The 20,058-nt window shown below is 34.7% G+C and overlaps 1 protein-coding gene across 2 annotated transcripts in view; it reads right to left on the bottom strand.

Moving 5' to 3' along the window:
* GRID2 (glutamate ionotropic receptor delta type subunit 2) overlaps positions 1–20,058 on the bottom strand; it is a 1,458,882-nt gene that overhangs the window by 240,509 nt on the left and 1,198,315 nt on the right. For both annotated transcript variants that reach the window (XM_055296994.2, XM_055296993.2), the window contains one exon: positions 15,739–15,877. In XM_055296994.2, coding sequence (XP_055152969.1) covers positions 15,739–15,877 — 139 coding nt within the window. The remainder of the gene's footprint in view (positions 1–15,738; positions 15,878–20,058) is intronic.

Raw genomic sequence — 20,058 nt, forward strand, 5'->3', positions numbered from 1 at the left:
TTTTCTACCACAAACCTCAAAACTCTGACATTGTTGACAGAAGTATCATTTATGATCCTTTTCTCTATTTTAAATGGCTATTAGTTAAATAAATATTTGGTACATATTAATATTTAATAATACATTATAAAATAAATATACATATATATCATGAAAGGCTATTTTAGATATATTATATTTAATATATGTGTATACCTAATAAAATATATAATATATAAATTATTAAGCAAATATTCATTATAAAAGGTTCTAGTATTCTGTACATTCAATTACCCTGCAGTTTTCCTGTGCATGGTACAAAGCATGTGCAGCTTCTTTTTTATATATCATGAAAAAGCTGCAATACTTATTTATCTCAAGACACTAGGAAGAAATATGAAATTATCCTAAATTTTAGGGTCAGCATTTTACTATGTTACCACTGATGATAGGATGATTGTAAAATTTATGTTAAAATGATATCTTCGAATCATGCAATAGATTTCAGTAGTGAAATAGGGGATTTTCATATTCCTATATTTAGGACTTCACTAATTCCCATTAATTTCCCTGGAAGGACCACATTTTTAAATGGTGTTAATGAAAACATACTAAAATAATCATAATACCAGAGAGTTGAAAGAGTTACCAGAGGCATTACATAATATGATTAGTTACCTTAAGGCACATAAGCCAGTCCTTAAAACTGACTTCATGTTTTTTTTAATAAGGTACTTCAGTGACTTGGAAAACTTAACACAAGGGAGTCCTCACTTGTGCATAGCCCCAAAATCTCCTGTTTCACAGAAAACACTATTTTGTTCTCAATGAAAATGGACAATACCTGCATACCACCTCTGGTACAATATTTCTCTATGTAATAAAACACTTCTTTTTCATTTTCCTCCTTTAGCCTTCTCTTTGTCGAATTAAATACTAAATTTTTTAGTTGTTATCCATAAGATATATTACTTCCGTTTTTAGACTGTTACTAACTAAACCATTTTTTTCTCTTGTATTTTAGTTTTTGCATAATTTGTGAACCTTCTAAGTAGGTCATAGTAGTCTTTACAAGGCTTGAACAACTTACATGCTGCTAGGTGACTCCGGTCATTTTAAAAATAAACACTAATGCCACATTTCAAATTTATAATTGACAGATGGTTTATACGGAAATTATCATAGGTATACACAAATATATGCATACAGTTTGTTTTTTCCATCTCTGAGTGATTATCACATATTTGTCCCTATTAAACTTCATTGTACTTCTAATCACCTTGTTTTATTTGTAAAGGTCCTTATACATTCTTACAGTGTAGTTCTAGTCAATAATCACCCCTACTCAATATAAAGTAATCTGCATATTTAATAAGCTTACTCTCTATTCCACACTTCAAATCAACATTGAAAATGTTAATTAGAATCAAGACCAATGCTGACTTATGGAAAAAAATTATTCAATATACCCTCCAAGGCTAACATTGAACTATTATTGATCACTACCTTGCATATGGCCTACTAACAAGCTCTGAAACAATAATACATAATAATACTACATTGAAACAATGATCCAAATGAAATACAGTGTGAATTCAAAAGAGGAATCAATAATAATTTGTGATTTTTTCCTCTATAAGATCTTTTGAGGAGCTCAGAAACATTAATCATACTATCAAAAATTTCATAGTGGGAAATAAAAGACTAGGAGAAATAAGTTACCATGAATAGGTGTAGCCTAGTTTAATAGCCTATTTAAAGACCCAGTGAAACATTATTGTCAAAGTAAGGTAGAAGGTCATAGTTTCAGTGAAGTATCTAATGAATATGACAAAAACCAAAAATCCTGGCTCTTCATAACACGGGAACAGGAGACCAAGTTTCTACTGATAACTCAACATCTTCCAAATGCAAAAGATACATTCCTCTTCTCAGTCCAGTAGGTCTGTGGATTTCTCAAAATAAACATTTTTTTTATTTATCTCACACCTTGTTTATTAAGATATCTCATTGCTATAGTTGATATAAAAGTTTATGCCTGAAGGGACATGGAAAATAACATCATTCAAACTGTGGAACAAATATTTGTGCAGTGAGCGAAGAATTGGATCACTTTTTTAAAAGACGAAAAACTGAAGTGCAAAGTGGTTTGAGTTCATGTCCTTTGTAGGGACATGGATGAAGCTGGAAACCATCATTCTCAGAAAACTATCGCAAGGACAAAAAACCAAACATCGCATGTTCTCACTCATAGGTGGGAATTGAACAATGAGAACACATGGACACAGGAAGGGGAACATCACACACCAGGGACTGTTGTGGGGTGGGGGGAGGGGAGAGGGATAGCATTAGGTGATATACCTAATGCTAAATGACGAGTTAATGGGTGCAGCACACCAATATGGCATATGTATACATATGTAACAAACCTGCACGTTGTGCACATGTACCCTAAAACTTAAAGTATAATAATAAAAGAAAGAATTTGCCTTATTTTTTAGTAGGAGAAAAGAGACTTGAACTTAAGTCTTCAGTCTCCTTTAATAGTATTCTTCTGCCAAACAGCCCTGGCTGCCAACTCCAGTCTTGCTGATTTTCATCACTACTCTTCCCACATTAATTTCACAAAAGGATGCTCCATACTCAAACTATGTCCTCCACAATGACTGATTCAGAATGATTCAGAGAAATTATCCTCTATTCTCAAGTAGATGATATTTCCTTTTTGAGAAATTTCAGCAAAAGTTGATATTAAATGCATATCTTGATGCCTGAGAGCCAGGTCTTATTAACTGCTATTTTGAGATTATAAATGCCCAAACTGTTTTGCAAATGTGCTCCACACTCCCAAGTCAACAGCAAATCTTGAGAACTCTGTAGCATCCCTCTCAGAAAATTACAATCGTCATCTGAATAAAAGCAGCCCACCAGCCAGCTTTAGACCTTATTCCTCGCCTTCCTCACCACTTGCTATTAGCTAGGGTATCTGGCTCTTATCTAGCATCATCCCTCCTTAGCATCTGGGCTTGAGAAATGGGGGCTGTAGCAGGGGTGTGTGTGTGTGTGTGTGTGTGTGTGGAGGAGAAAGCCATTAAAATAAATTAAATATCTTTAGATGACAGGAACTATGGAGGAATTAAGAGCATCAGAGAATTAATGGGGTCAAACAGATACTTAGTAGTAGAGTGTGGAGGTCAGCATACCAACATCACTGGCATGATGGAGCGGCTAGGGAAAGAAAAATGGGACTGGAAATAGAGAACTAGAAAAAGAAAATAAGAAGATATGACAAAAAAGGATTTTTTTTTTTTTCAGATTTGCCTTTCAACTTATCTGTTATCCAGGTTTTCATGTATCAGTTTTATCTCACACCTTGTTTATTAAGATATCTCATTGCTATAGTTGATATAAAAGTTTATGCCTGAAGGGACATGGAAAATAACATCATTCAAACTGTGGAACAAATATTTGTGCAGTGAGCGAAGAATTGGATCACTTTTTTAAAAGACGAGAAACTGAAGTGCAAAGTGGTTTTAGAATTTGCCTTACTTTTTTAGTAGGAGAAAAGAGACTTGAACATAAGTCTTCAGTCTCCTTTAATAGTATTCTTCTGCCAAACAGCCCTGGCTGCCAACTCCAGTCTTGCTGATTTTCATCACTACTCTTCCCACATTAATTTCGCAAAAGGATGCTCCATACTCAAACTATGTCCTCCACAATGACTAAGCATACTCCAAGTATAGGTTCTTTTTTTAACCATATTTGTAAGTTTGTGGTAGATTGAATTTATTTATTCAGCAGACTTCAGTAAGGGAAGAAAGTAACAGGAAATGGAGAAGAGACAGGAATTTATATTCTTGAGCACAGCATTTAATAGGTTTCTAGGCTTAAAGGAGCAAGATTGGGAAGAGAGAGAAAAAGAGAAGGATTTGATTTGTCTAGAATGATTCATCTTGTTCAGAAGAAGATTATTTTAGAAGCTGTGGAATATTATAAAATTGGCAAAGTTTTTGTCCCGGTGAGCTCAGTGTAAACAGAGTCCATGGAGATGCTAATATAGCCCTGTTCCCGGGAGCCACGGACAAACTGGGAGACAACTTTTAATTAAATGCTCATTGAAGGGTGGCTTTGAAAGACCAATATACTTCTAGGAAGTTTTAATCTTTTTTCCAAAAGGAGACAAAATTCTGTCTATGACATTGAGATGGCTGTACATTTGGGAAACATCCATCACTGTAGTACTTAAGTGCTAGGACAAGTAAGCCATTTCAACACTAACAATAGAGAGTAAGGAGATGAATGTCTTCCTCTGCTGCAGTGCTTGTGTGTTCTGGAGCTAAGCCTATACAATTCTGTACTAAAATGAAACAGAAAGGCAGTATGAGCCAGGCCTTGCTCACTTCATCCACCTTCATTTTGGCTCCTCTTAATAAAGTGTGCAATTCCCTACTGAGAGCTATAAAGAAGGCTCCTACTGGAAGACTGAAGAGTGAGTGGGTGACACAAAGGATACTTAGAAAGCATACCATTTTGGGTTTCCTCTCTTATTCTGGAATAATAGGGAAAAGAAATGGCTTTCATATTTCTATCTAATTTTTTAAATGGGGTACACATACAAGTCATGGAGTTTCATACTCTCAGGTCAGATTCTAAAAAATGTCTTTCTAGTTCACTCAGTGAGTGAATATTTACATGTAACCCACTAAGTACTCACACAATACACTACATAAGGCACTGAACTGGTACAAAGATGATAAAACAACCCTCAAGAATATGCATTTTAATAGGGAAGTAAAACAAGTAGAATAGTATTCCAATACAGGGTGTAAGTTAGGTAGACGTGAAGTGGTTCAAAAAAGGGAGACACTAAATACAGTTATGAATATGTGGCAAGGCTATATAGAATAAGTGGTATTTGAGCTGTGTATTATGAGAGGGCTAAATAAAGATGAGTTAGGAGAGAAAACTTGCCTGGCAAATATGTATCCTGACCCAGGGGTCTTCCCAGTCTTTATTAGTAGCAACCTGATCTCAGTGCTAGTTAGTCACTAGCTAAGGTGAGATAACAGAGTGAATCATTCTTCCAAGACCTTATTTATGCCTAAATTCAGATAAGGCTTGCAGATGCATCCGATTTTTGTTTGTTTATTTTGCTTTTATCTTTGGGGAAATGAGAGGATTAAGCAGCAGGGCAAAGAGACAACCCTCAGCAAGATAGACTGTAAGGTAGGATGGTGACATCTGTGTCAGAAACAGTAGCTCTATAAGCAAGAAACATTGAGATTTAGGTGAATCAGGTCAAAGGAAAAATTAATGTATAGAATTGTGGACAAAATGACAAAAATACCATCAAAATGGGGGCAGAGAGAAAGACAGTCCAAGGAATCTATATGAGTGCCTAGAGAAAATGTAGAAGAATGGAAGCAAATGTTAGGTAGGTGCTGTCCATGGACTGTGCTATATTATTCATGCCTTTTTTTCACTTAATCTTTAAACACTTTACACTAAACCTATGAAGTTAAATCTATCCATTTTTTACTCTTAGGGAAAATATGGTTTATAATAATTATGGAATCCTGACAAGGTCATTGAGCTATTAAGTGGCAAAGAATTCGAATGCAGATTTGTTTGAATCCAGTCTCCCATTACTGACTTTTGGATTCCACATAACTTAGAAATACCTGGAAGTAGCTTAGCTAAACATATTGTTGCCATTAATTCTTTTCTGCAAAGCTCTTTTCATTTCCTAAGAAATTTATAGTAACCCTTATGGATGCCATTTATTCATTTATTTATTTCATACAATAAAGGTTCAGTGTATTTGTAATTAGCAAACAATATGTTCCCCTGGTAAAAAGTTATAGTGCTAGATTGCCTGGGTTTACTACCCTAGGTTTTAGTTTCATCATCTATAAAATAGAGATGATAATAACATATCTCTCATGGGGCTATTACGAAGACTAAATGATAAAATCCATGCATAGTATCTGGAAAACTAGCTGTCACATAGCAAGCACTCAAGAAATGTTAGCTGCTATTATTCATACTATTGTCAGGTACTCTGAGAGGCACTCTAGCAGTGCCTCTCAAGATGGATATAACATAGTCTTTGCTTTTGAAGAACTTAAAATCGCAAAGAGAAGGCACATGTGTAGTAATGGCTAATTATGCCTGGGAAAATGGAAGACACCAGAAGAGAAGGGGGTTTTGAGTGATTTCAGGGAGAGAGAAGAGCATGTAAAGCTCCAGAGAGGCATGCAATGTCCCATAAGAGTCTAGCTTGACTGTAGCATGAATAAGTAAGTGAGAAGGAGTTCATTGGTGCCCCTGGACAGAAATGTGGGTGGAACAGAAGGGCTCAATATGCTTTGCTAATGGAGTTGTATTCATCTTGATTGGATGAAGTAATAATAAAGTTTTTCAAGCCAGTTTTGAGGATGGGAGAAGGTAACAGTCTGGACTCCACACTCCAGTGGATAAACTCTACTGGGAAGAGAATGGAGAGAGGAGCAATAGTTAAGGTAAGGGAAAAGAAACTAAGATGTGAAGCAGCAGGCAGGGACAGTCATGATATTTTATTGACTCAAATCAGTGAAGGGAAGAAAATCAAGTAGAAAATCAAGACTTGGAGAAAATGATGGAGAAGAAATAGAAATGGGGAATATAGCCTCTACCTTGTTTTAAAAATAGTTGTTGAAATGAATGATGTAATCCACTAAACAGGCTAATAAAGAAAAATTACCCGAGCATACCAATCAATAAAAAATGAAATCATTTGCCAAAATCCAACACCTATTCGTGACGAAAAACACATGGAAAACTAGGAATAGAAGATAACTTCCTCAATTTGAGAAAGAATATCTGCAATAAAAAACTTCACAGATCCTCATCACTGGCCATCAGAGAAATGCAAATCAAAACCACAGTGAGATACCATCTCACACCAGTTAGAATGGCCATAATTAAAAAATCAGGAAACAACAGGTGCTGGAGAGGATGTGGAGAAATAGGAACACTTTTACACTGTTGGTGGGACTGTAAACTAGTTCAACCATTGTGGAAGTCAGTGTGGCGATTCCTCAGGGATCTCGAACTAGAAATACCATTTGACCCAGCCATCCCATTACTGGGTATATACCCAAAGGACTATAAATCATGCTGCTATAAAGACACATGCACACGTATGTTTATTGCGGCACTATTCACAATAGCAAAGAGTTGGAACCAACCCAAATGTCCAACAACGATAGACTGGATTAAGAAAATGTGGCACATATACACCATGGAATACTATGCAGCCATAAAAAATGATGAGTTCGTGTCCTTTGTAGGGACATGGATGAAACTGGAAAACATCATTCTCAGTAAACTATCGCAAGGACAAAAAACCAAACACCGCATGTTCTCACTCATAGGTGGGAATTGAACAATGAGAACTCATGGACACAGGAAGGGGAACATCACGCTCCGGGGACTGTTGTGGGGTGGGGGGAGGGGGGAGGGACAGCATTAGGAGATACACCTAATGCTAAATGACGAGTTAATGGGTGCAGGAAATCAACATGGCACATGGATACATATGTAACAAACCTGCACATTGTGCACATGTACCCTAAAACCCTAAAGTATAAAAAAAAAAAAAAAAAAAAAACTTCACAGATAATGTCATACCTAACGGTCAAAGACTGCTTTTCCAGCAAGATCAGGAACAAAACAGAGATATTCACTCTCACTACTCTTAATTTGACATAGTATTGTAAATTCTATCTAGCAAAGAAAAGGCAAAATAGAAAATAAAAGGTATCTGGATGAGAAAGAAAAATGATACAACCACCAGACTTTGTAAATGGCATAAACTGTACCTAGAAAATCCAAAGAATCTACCAAATACTCCTAAAACTAATAAATGAGCTTAGTAAGTTTACAAATTATACCTAGGAAATCCTAAAGGATCTACCAAGAACTCCTAGAACTAAGATATCAGCTTAGCAAGATTACAAGATAAAATCAGCAGACAAAAAACAATTGTATTTCTATATCCTAGTAATGAATATGTGAAAATTAAAATTAAAAATTCAATTACTATGATTTTAATACTTGTGTTCCCTCCAGAGTTCATATTGAAACTTAATCCCCAGTTCAACAATATTAAGAGGGGGATCTTTAGGAGACAATCAGGCCATAAAGGCTCTGCTCTCATGACTGGGATTAGTTCTTTATAAAAAAGCTTGATGGAATGAGTTTGGCCCCTTTTGACCTTCCATCTTTTCTGTCACGTGAGGACAGAACAGTCAAGGTACCATCTTGGAAGCAGAAACCTGGCCCTCACCAGACTCTCAAGCTGCTGGCACCTTGATATTGGACTTCCCAGCATCCAGAACTGTGAGGAAGTAAATTTCTATTCTTTATAAATTACTCAGACCTAGGTATTTTGTTGTAGCAGCACAAATGGATCGAGATACCAAGAACATTTGTAATCACTGGGAAAAAGAAATACTTAGGTATAAATCTAAGAAAACATGTAAAGGACTTGTATAATGAAAATTATAAAGTGCTGATAAAATAAATCGAAGATCTAAATAAGTGGAGAGACATATGTTTATAGATCGGAAGACTCAGCATATTAAAAATGTGAATTCTCTCTCCAATTTATGTAATGCAATTACTGTCAATATTTCAGCAATATTTTTGTAGATATAGACAATATTATTCTATAACTTATAATAAAAAGACAAAGGAACTAAAACAGCTAAAATGATTCTGAAAAAATAGTATGTGGGAAGAATCACTCTACTCAATTTCAAACTACAGTAATCAAAACTGCGTTACCGGCAGAGGGACAGACAACATAGATTAATGAAACAGAATAGGAACACAGAAACAGACTCACATAGTATGGCCAACAGATTTTTTTTTTTTTTTTTTGTGCAAAGGTGCAAAACATTTAATGAATAAAGGATAGTCTTTTCAACAATGCTGCTTGAGCATTTGAATATCCATAGTGAAAAATTGAACCTAAACGTTGTACTTTATACAAAATTAACTCAAAATGCATTAAATATGTAAATGTGTAATGTAAAACTATAAAACTTTTAGAAGAAATAGGAGAAAATCTTCTTGACCTTGGACTTATTGAAGAGTGCTAGACATGAAACCAAAAGCACAATCCATAAAATGAAAAAATTGATACATTGCACTTCATCAACTTCTAAAGCTTTTGTTCTACGATGAACCCTATAAAGAGGATGAAAATACAAGCTACAGACTAGGAGAAAATATTTGCAAACCACCTATATGACAAAGCCTTTGTGTCTGGACTATATGAAGAACTCTTAATAGTAAACAACCCAATTAGAAAATAGGCAAAAAGCATGAAAACACCTTTCATGGAAGAGGATAAGGATTACAAATGAGCCCATGAATAGATGTTCAATACCACTACACAATAATAAAATACAAATTAAAACCACAATGAGACATCACCACATACCTGTCAGCAAGGCTAAAAAAAAATAGTGATACCACCAAATGCTGGCACAGATGCAGACGCCCTTGATCTCTCATACAATGCAGGTGGAAACACAAAATGGTACAGCCGCTCTGGAAATTAGTAGGGCAGTTTCTTAAAAACCAAACATATACTTACCACATGACTGAGCAATTGTATTCCTGGGCATTTATGCCAGAGAAACAAAAAAATAATCCACAGAAAACTGCCACATAAGTGTTCTTAGAAGCTTTATATGTAATAGCCCAAAACTTGAAACAATAAAAATGTCATTCAGTAAGTAAATTGCTAAACCAACTGTGGTACATCCATACCACGGATTATTACTTAGCAATAAAAAGCAATGAACTATTAGATACAACAACTTGGATAGATCTCAAGGATATTATGCTGAGTCAATAAGAAAGCCATTTTTGAAAGGACACACACTCTGTGATTCAATCCTATATTACACTCTTGAAACGCAAAACTTACAGAAATGGGGAACACAGTAAGTTACCAGAGGTTGGGGTTGGTAAGGAAGGGTGAATGTGACTATAAAGGGATAGAATGAGAGAGATCTTTGCCGTGATGGAATAGTTCTGTATCTTAATTGCAGTGGTGATTACAGGAGTCTACATATGTAATAATACGTCATAAAGCAACTTGTGCACATTGTACCAATGTCAATTTCCTGGTTTTGATTTTGTAGTATAATCAGTATGCAAAAATTGAGGGAACTGAGAGAGGAATACATGACACTGCTCTGTACTATATCTTTGAAACTTCCTGTGCATATATAATAATTGTAAAATTAAAAGTTACAAGAAAGTTTGTCCAAATATTAACAGAACTTACTGCCCCACGACAGTTTATGGATTATTAATGCTTTGTCCTTCAATATCTTTTTGTACTTTCCTATTTTCTCAAAACAGCCTGTTTTTTTTTACAATCAGGAAAAAAATGCATTCAAATGGAATAAAAATAAGTCTAACTTCTTTGTTGATGGCTCAGAGCTAAAAGTGAGAGGCAGATGGGGCCCACGAATAGTAGACCTTGAGATGCAACTTTTCTGCAAAATTGCATGTGAAATGCCGCCTAAACAGAGTCATTTCCAGAATTTCCTCATTAATCACTGTCTTCTTTTTTACTTAGTTAGCTAAAACGTAGTAAGCCACATCCTCTCTTAAAATATCTTAAACAAAATTAACTGAGGCAATATTCTTACATCCACTACAAATGTAAATGTTAGCCTAGAAATATGAGGTTTCTGAAGCCAAATTTCTAAGTTACCCTTAATCCTCTAGTATTATCAAATTAAGTAGCCCTTGAAAAAAGTAGAGACATACTAGTATCAAGTAGAGACATACTAGTTAATTGCTGTAAATATACATGCATTAGACACCTTTAACGGCCTCCCATGCACGCCTACATTTTCTTTCTCCCACATGCCCTCCTCTCCAGAGATAAAGTTGTCTTTCTACAGTAATGTCACTCTCCATTACCTCCAGGAAAAATTCCAAATTCCTTAACAAGTCTTACCATGCCCTCGACTATTTAGTCCCACCTTCCTTTTCTTTACAGAGCATCTGTCACTTGCTATCCTTCCCTCTGTCCCCAGGCTTTAGTACCAGATTTGGTGATGTTTGAATTTCTAAGCATAATTAGATCATACTCACCTGTGAACACTTAGAAAAAAATTGCTCAATAATTATTTTCTTTTCAAAATGTAGACAAAGGTGATGGCAAAAATCCTGTTATTGATATGCTAGGGAAAAGGGGTTCTTCTTTAGTAATAGAATATTTACGGATCTCTTTCTGTATTAGTTTGGAAAGCAATGCTATCCCAGATTAGTTAGATTCGGTGGCAGAATTAACTCAATATTTTGTTTAGTCCAACCTTAAGCATTATGGAGAATGAAAGCACTGAATACAAAAACATGGTGGGATGTTGGGATCCCTTTGAGTAGGTCCAAGTTTACTTGCAGCTCCTGGGAATGAAAAACTCAAGTTTCATCATCAAAGACCAGTTTGATTCTAAAGTTATTAATAACTATAACTGCGTAACCCTGATTTTTCCATAGCTATTTTCACTTCTATGTGAACTAGGTAGGTTTTGGAAGTAATATCACAATAAAGGCAAACAGAACTAATGTTGATGATACTATTATCCAGTGCTTACTCTGAAGTACCTTCAAAGCTTCACATGCTCCATTTCACCATTGCCACTATTAGTCTAGTTATCAAGAGAAAAAAAAATCATTCCAATTTCTAGGTGTTTGAAAACAATTAACTATATGTTGTTACCTCTCAATGGGAATGAAAAAGCCCAAATTGTCATTAGAGTCTTGTGGAAATGGCATTTTTTCCCCTTTAAAAACTGAACTGTGTCATACTCCGTCACGTTATGTTATATTAAACATAGGACATAGTTATGATGTGCTGCCCATATCACTTAAGGGATATGAAATTAAATTTATGGGTTATCTTTTCCAGGGAAAATTCCCTTTCAAAACTTTTATTAATAACAAGTTCCAGTTAGATTAGATGCCCATAGATATCTAATTTTAAAAACAAGGTAAAATTTTATGAAATTATTCAGCTTCCCCAAAATAAATCTATTAGATTGCTCCTAGCAAAGTGGAAGAGTTTCCGTCAACCATCAATTCAAAGAAGCTGATTTCTCTCCCTCTCTCTCTCTCTCCCCCTCACTGACATTCCTCTAACCACCTCTGCCCATTGTAGTCTGCAGAAGCAACGCTGAATTTTGGAAATGAAGCTATGGTTGGCATGTGTTTGCCAATGGCACAGCAAAATTGGGCTGGAAAAAGTACATTGACATGCACTGCAGCTTCATTTGGTGATGAGCAAATCTTATAAATGATTAAGAAGCATGACATTGAATGCTACTTTGAAAAAAAGTTTGTCTTTTCTAAGAAAAATTAGAATTTTCCCAAGAAACTTTGGCATTAGTTACAAATGAAACTTTGAATGTTTCTAAGAAACACTGCAGGCAATTATGTTTACCAACACTGTTGAGGCATGAAATTAGAAGATATCTTTAAATTTCGGGAGGGCATCTGGCTTCTTTTAACTTACTTGGCTCCGATTCTCTCCTTCCAAAATTAGTCCAGTGATAATATTACAAGGAAGTAGAGATTTATTATACCCACTGATGACTTTTAATAATGCCAGCTGGCATTGGAAAGGAATGATTTTTTAAAAAATGAATGCTTAGTTACTTTGGGCGGTAGAACTACACTTGAGGGAAACATGATGTGAAATTACAATCTTTTTCCATCAGGTTTTACTTTCAGATAAACCTATGGATGAAAAATTTGAGACAGGCTTCTCCTCCCACTGCTATTGCATGTAAGTCTAGATAAAAACTGGTGCTGGCAAAGTTAGTAATAACTAAATAACTCAGATTTACAGACGCCACAAAGTCTGCAACCTCAGAGAAATACCATATCAAGCAAACAAATTCTAGGACCCACCACTAGATAAAAAAAAAGAATAAAAAAAAGAATTTGACAGGTAAGGCCATGGATTGGTGCCTGATTGACATGGATTGGACTCTCAACTCTGACACTTACTGAGTGTGTAATCTTAAGCAATATCTTCCAAACTCTGTTTCTTCATCCATAAAATGGCAATAAGAGGAGTACTTGTATTATTAAGGTTATTTTGTGGAATAAATGAGATGATATTTGTAATATGCTTAACTTCTGGTTCATTATAAATTCTCAGTCAATGTTAACCATGATTTTTTGTTTACTGTAATGACAGTTGTTGTTTACTGCATAGGATCAGTTATTTTATTTAAAGTTTTTATGATTTATTTATTTAAAAACACTTCAAAGTCAGATGTGAACTACATAAATTTGGAGCTTTAAGGATACCCAAAATGTGACACATTCAACATAATTGATAAGAAATATGTTAATGAAATAAAATATTCAATTTTATTGATTAAAAACTATTTTGCTATTTGCCATTTGCAACAACGTGGATGAACTTGGAGGATGTTACATTAGGTGAAATAAGCCAAACACAGAAAGACAAATATTATATGATATCACTTATATGTAGAATCTAGAAAAGTCAAACTCTTAGAAGCAGGAGTAGAATGGTGGTTGCCAGGGGCTAGAGTACAGGGAAAATGTGGAGATGTCGGTCAAAGGGTACAAACTTTCAGAAGATGAACAAGTTGTAGGAATCTAATGCATAGCATGGGTGGTGCATTTGATTGTGACAATTATTTCACAATGTACACGTATATTGAATCATCACATTGTATACCTTAAATATGTCCAATTTTTATTTGACAATTAAGCTATTTTTCTTAAAATGACTTCTATTGATTGGATTTGCCAAAGTCTTACCCTGAATGGTAGATACCAATTATAGACATAATTAACTCATGCTGGGATATATGCCTACATGCCTACAACACAAAAGTCACCTAACTTTTGATACTCTATTTCCTCAGACCAATTGAGGATTTGGAGGATTTTATCCTTTACATCCCTTAGCAATGGAAAATGCTATGACAAGTTTCTTCTTGTGTTGACTCTAAAACCTAAGATCCATTCAGAAGTTCAAGTTCAAGTGTGGTGTGGGAACTAACATGATGCAGTTAGAATGTAGGCTCAGGAACCAGATTTAAGGTTTGGTCTTTACTCAGTCACTTACTAGCTGCAGGCTTTGGGTGAGTTACTCATCCTCTAGACTTTAGTTTTGTCATTTATAAAATGAGTTATTGATAGTATGTATTTTTGAAGATGATAGTAAGTTTTAAATAAGCTAATGCATCACAAAATCTGGCATTTTGTAAGTGATCAATAAATGTTTATTATTATTTTCATAATTTTACTCATTTCATTGATCTTTTGGCTGGGCTGTTGTAATCATTTTCATATTGCTTAAAGTATGATGCTTATGGGGTCACCAGTATAAGCTTTCCATCAATGGTATAAGTTTCCCTCTGTATGATTTGTAATTTATGTCACACATAGATCTGTTTACACAGACAATAAATTGGGGGAATATGAAGGTTCTGTATCAAAGGAATAATTGGAAAACAACTTGAGCAGCATGATTTCATGAGAGAAACTAGAAACATTATGGATAAAATAATTGACTACTTATTAGCATTACTAGTTGAATATGAGAGTTTCAATTTGTATAATGAGCAAATAGAAAAGGATAGCATATTTATTTATAGATAATTCTTAACTTTTTTGGTATTATGCTATAATAGTTTTGTGGCTACTAATGAATTTAATTTACATTCTTTTTAAAAGAAAATAACTACCCAGATTTTCTTTTCCAAACAAGTTACATTCCTAAGGAATTCCCTGACATATTTAATTATTCCGAATTTGAATTGCCAGCTTTTTGGGAAATGAATGTTCAACTTTAGGAAAATTCAAACTTACCTTGCTTGGGGATGAATAAAACATTTTCAGGAAAATTTTTCTTAAAACAATATATAGAACATTATGTTCTAATAAGGCAGAAATTATACTGTGGTGCTGATCTTATAGCGTGAAACCACAAAAGCAAAACTGGCTGTGGTGGATAAAAGGCCCTTGGGCTCCATGGGCTCATGGAAATGGCATTTGTGAATTGAGACACTGGCTTAGGTAACTTTTAGGATTAAATAAGTGCACCATAGTTAATCACTATTTCCCACCATTCCAACTGCAACTAGTAAATAGCAGCAATAAGGACCACATGAAGTATAAGGTAATGAAGAGAAAAACAGAATGTGGTTACTGAAATACTATAATTTTCTGTTGATTGCTATTCCCCTCCCCTTTCTTTTCTCCCCAATCCCCAATCATCCATCTATCTCTCAAACATCTGTATCTATTCAACTGTTTATTCTGACAGTACATAATGGGACAGACTCAAGGCAAAGATTTCCTTTTAAGTATGACTTTTTTTCTTCCTTTTCACAGTGTTAGTCAGATATAGTCATTCTTTGTGGACACTAAAATTCTGAAGATGTGTTATCCTTCCAGGAAAATGTGGGAAGCAACATTCAAATCGTAGCCAAATTTTTACTTTATAAAAAATGCTCTACCAATACTGCATTTCCAGGACTTGGACTAACCAGTGATACTTTGCAGTAACACAAAATTGATCCTTTCCTCAAAGGGAAGTTGTACATTTATTATGAGACACCATATACTTATTCTCAGATAGCTTTGGCCACTCTTATCATTTCTCATATTTTGTAGCTAATGGAAACATTGTCTACTTACTGGATGGAACTTTCAATGCGTGTAATAGTGAGGAAAGCAGCGAGGTTTGCTGTGTAAGATGAGATAACAATCAAAGCAAATAGCCACCAAGCCCCCATCATCATTCGGGTAGCCAGAGTCGTGTACGGGACCTCCCCACCTGTAGAAAGAAGCAAAGAGATAAAAAGAACATCAACTAGTATTAACTGAGGATCTGAAATCATCTATATTCAACACCAAATCAACTTGCAAGTAGTGAGAATTTTTTCTACTTAACATCAACATAGATCTCTATATTTTCATCACTCCATATTTAATTCTCTTTTATGAGATTATGAAAGACCCAGCCAAAAGAAGCATGATAAATATTTAGTATAACATGTTTAAATGATAGTTCTTCCCCCTTCCTGTTCAACCCTATAACTAATTACCCTTTTATTATAATCACAGGTATATGCTTTCTTTCCAAGGGCTTGATTATTCATTAGGTGATATTAATACTGCTATGCCTATATTTAATGCAAATTTTCAGATTTCCAGTTAAATAAATAATATTGAAAGGATTATTTTTTGTTACATTCTCTAGAAACATAGCTTGTTAATGATCGTGGGATCACACATATTATAGTGTTGGCTTCAGCATCATATACTTGCTTTGTTCTACTTTTAATTGACTTCGTACTCTTACAATCTTGTTGCAGAATCCTCTTCTCCATCTTTTAAATGTTGGAGTGTTCTTGGGCTCAGTCCTTAGACTGCTTCTGTTCTCTGTCCATAGTCTCACCATGGAAAATATCAATGAGTCCCCTGACTTTGACTATGATCTACAGTATACTTTGATAACACTAGAATTTATATTTCTAGCCCCCTACCCTGACTCTTTCTAGAGAGCTATAGATAAAAGCCTACATGATTCTCACTTGGATTCCAATATGCATCTCTAACTTATGACATCTAAAACAGAACTCGTTTTATTTTACTCCCAAATTAACTCTCCTTCAAGCCAGTCCACACCATGTCAGGGAATAGCACCACTATTTACTTTATTTCTCAGACCAAAAATGGGAATTTTCAAACATCTTCTTCAATAGCAAGTCCTGTCACCATTACATTCAAATTACATCCCAAATCCTACCTCATCTCATCCTGTCTACTAATGACACCCAATTCAAAGATGACATCTTTGACTCTACTACTGAACTACTTATGTGGTTTCCTTATTTATTTATATCCTAGAGAGTACCTCTCCTAAGTCTATTACCATGGTGCTTTTATAAATGAAAATCAGATCAATGGGATTCCCCTATCAAAGCTTCCAGTGGCTTCCCAGGACTCTTTAAAAAAATAAAATAAAACATCTCTACCAAGGCTTACAAGGCTCTGTGTATACTGATCTTAGGGCAATTGTCTGACTTTATTTCTTACCATTCTCTCAATGGCTTTCTTGAAATTTCCTCTATAGAGCCATGCCGATATATGTCCCAGGGCCCTTGCATTTGCAAACGGTTATGCCTAAAATTCTCTCCTCTATAATTCATAAATTCTGTCTTCCTTCAATTTTTTCAGGTTTCTGCTCAGAGGATATCTTTTTATAACAATCTTTTATCACCACTCTATCTAAAATAACTCCCCACAACCCTACACTGCCAATTCCTTTACCTTTTCAAAAATAACAATGTATTAGGCTTTAAACATTTTTGTTTATTTCTGTCCTTTATAATTTTTGATATAGGAATAGTCCTTGTCCTATATTAAGTGGGTAATGTTTTTTGAATGAATATGTGCTGTGTTATGGACTAAATTGTTTCTCTCTCAAATTCATGTCCTGAAATTCTAACCCACAGTGTGATTGTTATTTGGAGATACGATCTTTAACTAAGTAATTAAGGTAAAGTGAGATTGTAAGCATGGATTCTAATCCGATATTACTGGTGTAGAATGCAAATAAAATGTTACTTGATAATTACACTTAGGAATCAAATATTAAAAGTAATGGGAATCTTGACTTCCAATTTTCGTAATGGTTGGTAATGGTTGGTGGATGAAGCCATTCAGAACAATCCACCCACTGACAACGACTAGAAAAACTGAACATATAACGCACTTTCAGAGCTAAAGAAGAAGTAAAAATTTATAGGCCCAGAGTCCTGGAGAAGAAAATAACCGAGAAAGATAGCTTCATATTTGGAAATGGTTTTCCCTGAGAGGCATATGCCAATTTAAAAACAGAAAGCTAAGAAACTAACAAACTGAGGAATACTTTAAAAGTATTCAATGGTTAGCTGGTAACAAAATTGGGGTCCAGGGCTTGCCAAATGAGGGTGGGACTGAGACAACAAGAAAATCCCCAAATGATCATAAATGCAGCCATGGGTCAAAGAAAATCACCAGAGAAATGAAAAGTACTTTGAATAGGATGATTATAAAAATACTCCATATCAAAATTTCACAAGTTTTGAAAGTAGGTGGGATGCAGCTGAATTGTATTGAAGGAAACTGTTACGGACTTTTCTGTAGGCAAATAATACTTCACAATTAAAAACTAAATAAAAGAAGAAAATAAGGAGAGAGAATAGTGAATTTAATAATGGTATTTGTTTTCTTTCTCCTTTTTTTACCCACAATTAGAAAAAAATATGCATTTTCATACAGTCAGGATGCCAGAAGAGAGAATTAGGTAAAGGACAAAACAATTATGTGCCAAATTAAAAAAAAACCCATAATCTCACCTTGCTAAAAAAGTACTGCAAAAACTAGGCTGATACTTTATGACACTTCAGGGTGTGCAAAGGTCTGACTCCGAAGTTGGGTATTTGGATTCCTATAGCCCCTGATAAGTTTAAAGTACTCTGCTAAAGCATGAAAAATTTTTATTTTCCAAATGACCCCTGTTTTAAAGCAAATCTTCTTGACCAGATTTTCATTGTGATGTGATTGTTTTACCACATGAAAAACTACATTAACCTTGCTACTGTATACATTAGCTTACTTATAAAAGCTGTTAAAAAATAAGCAATTTCTTCAGGCAAGTTTGGGAAATTTGATAAATCCATCTGAGTCAGGCAAAAATTTGTTATTCTAAGTCTTATTCTGTGTGAGTATATATGCATCTTTGTGTTTCCACGAAATATGAAAAAGTAATTAATTGTTGAAGAGTCTCCAATTTGGTTGTTTGGTAAATCCACTTCTTACAGGTTTAAACACTCACAACATTTTTAATTTGTAACCTCGAATGGTGGGATTATTTTATAAATTATAATTAGAAAAAAATGGGAGAAAACTAATTAATACCTTTTTTTAAAAAATAAACATTCCTTTTTCAAGAGTTGGATCTTTACTGGAAACAGGTTACTAACAAACTGGCTAAAAACTCTTAGCAAACAGAAAATTTTCATTATTCAAGCTGACTGAATAGTTCATGTAAGCTGATCAATTAAAATATAAATAAATATTGGCATGTTTTACACTTACAGAATCACAATGTAGAAAAACAAAGAACGATATTGTTGGAATTTGTGTGGAAGTCATTGCCAGCATAAGCATATTCTACATTTAAAGATAGGAGGAGATAATGTATATATCATCTCTGAAATGCTTCATTTATACCAGTCACCTTTATATAAGTATTTCTTAAAGTTTATTGATAGTCAAATTGAGAGACACTGTGACAAGATCTGTAAGTGTTTTATTTTTTTGACAGAAGATGTGGGGGTAATAAGGAAGTGAACAAAAGACACAAGTGCGGTTTCCTGTTGTCCACAGGATAATGGGTTCACTATATTGAACCCATTTGCAAGCTAGGGCAGATTTTCTACAACATGACATGTCTATCATGGGTATAAGAGATGGCTTTTGGTGGTAGGGAGAGATAGCACAAAATCACATCATATTACTGTGAGTAAGTTGTTCCATTTACAATTACCTTTTAGAATTTATTATTTATTTATTTATTTAATTATAATTTAAGTTCTGGGATACACGTGCAGAACGTGCAGGCTTGTTACATAGGTATACATGTGCTATGGTGGTTTGCTGTAAACATCAACCCGTCATTTTGGTTTTAAGCCCCTCATCCATTAGGTATATGTCCTAATGCTCTCCCTTCCCTTGCCCCACAACCCTCAACGGGCCCCTCTGCGTGATGTTTCCCTCCCTGTATCCATGTATTCTCATTGTTCAACTCCCACTTATAAGTGAGAACATGCGATGTTTGGTTTTCTGTTCCTATGTTAGTTTTCTGAGAATGATGTTTTCCAGTTTCATCCATGTCCTTGCAAAGGACATGAACTCATTCTTTTCTAAGGCTGCATAGTATTCCATGGTATAAATGTGCCACATTTT

This window comes from Symphalangus syndactylus, chromosome 10, assembly GCF_028878055.3.
Source record: "Symphalangus syndactylus isolate Jambi chromosome 10, NHGRI_mSymSyn1-v2.1_pri, whole genome shotgun sequence".
Classification (NCBI taxonomy): Eukaryota; Metazoa; Chordata; class Mammalia; order Primates; family Hylobatidae; genus Symphalangus; species Symphalangus syndactylus.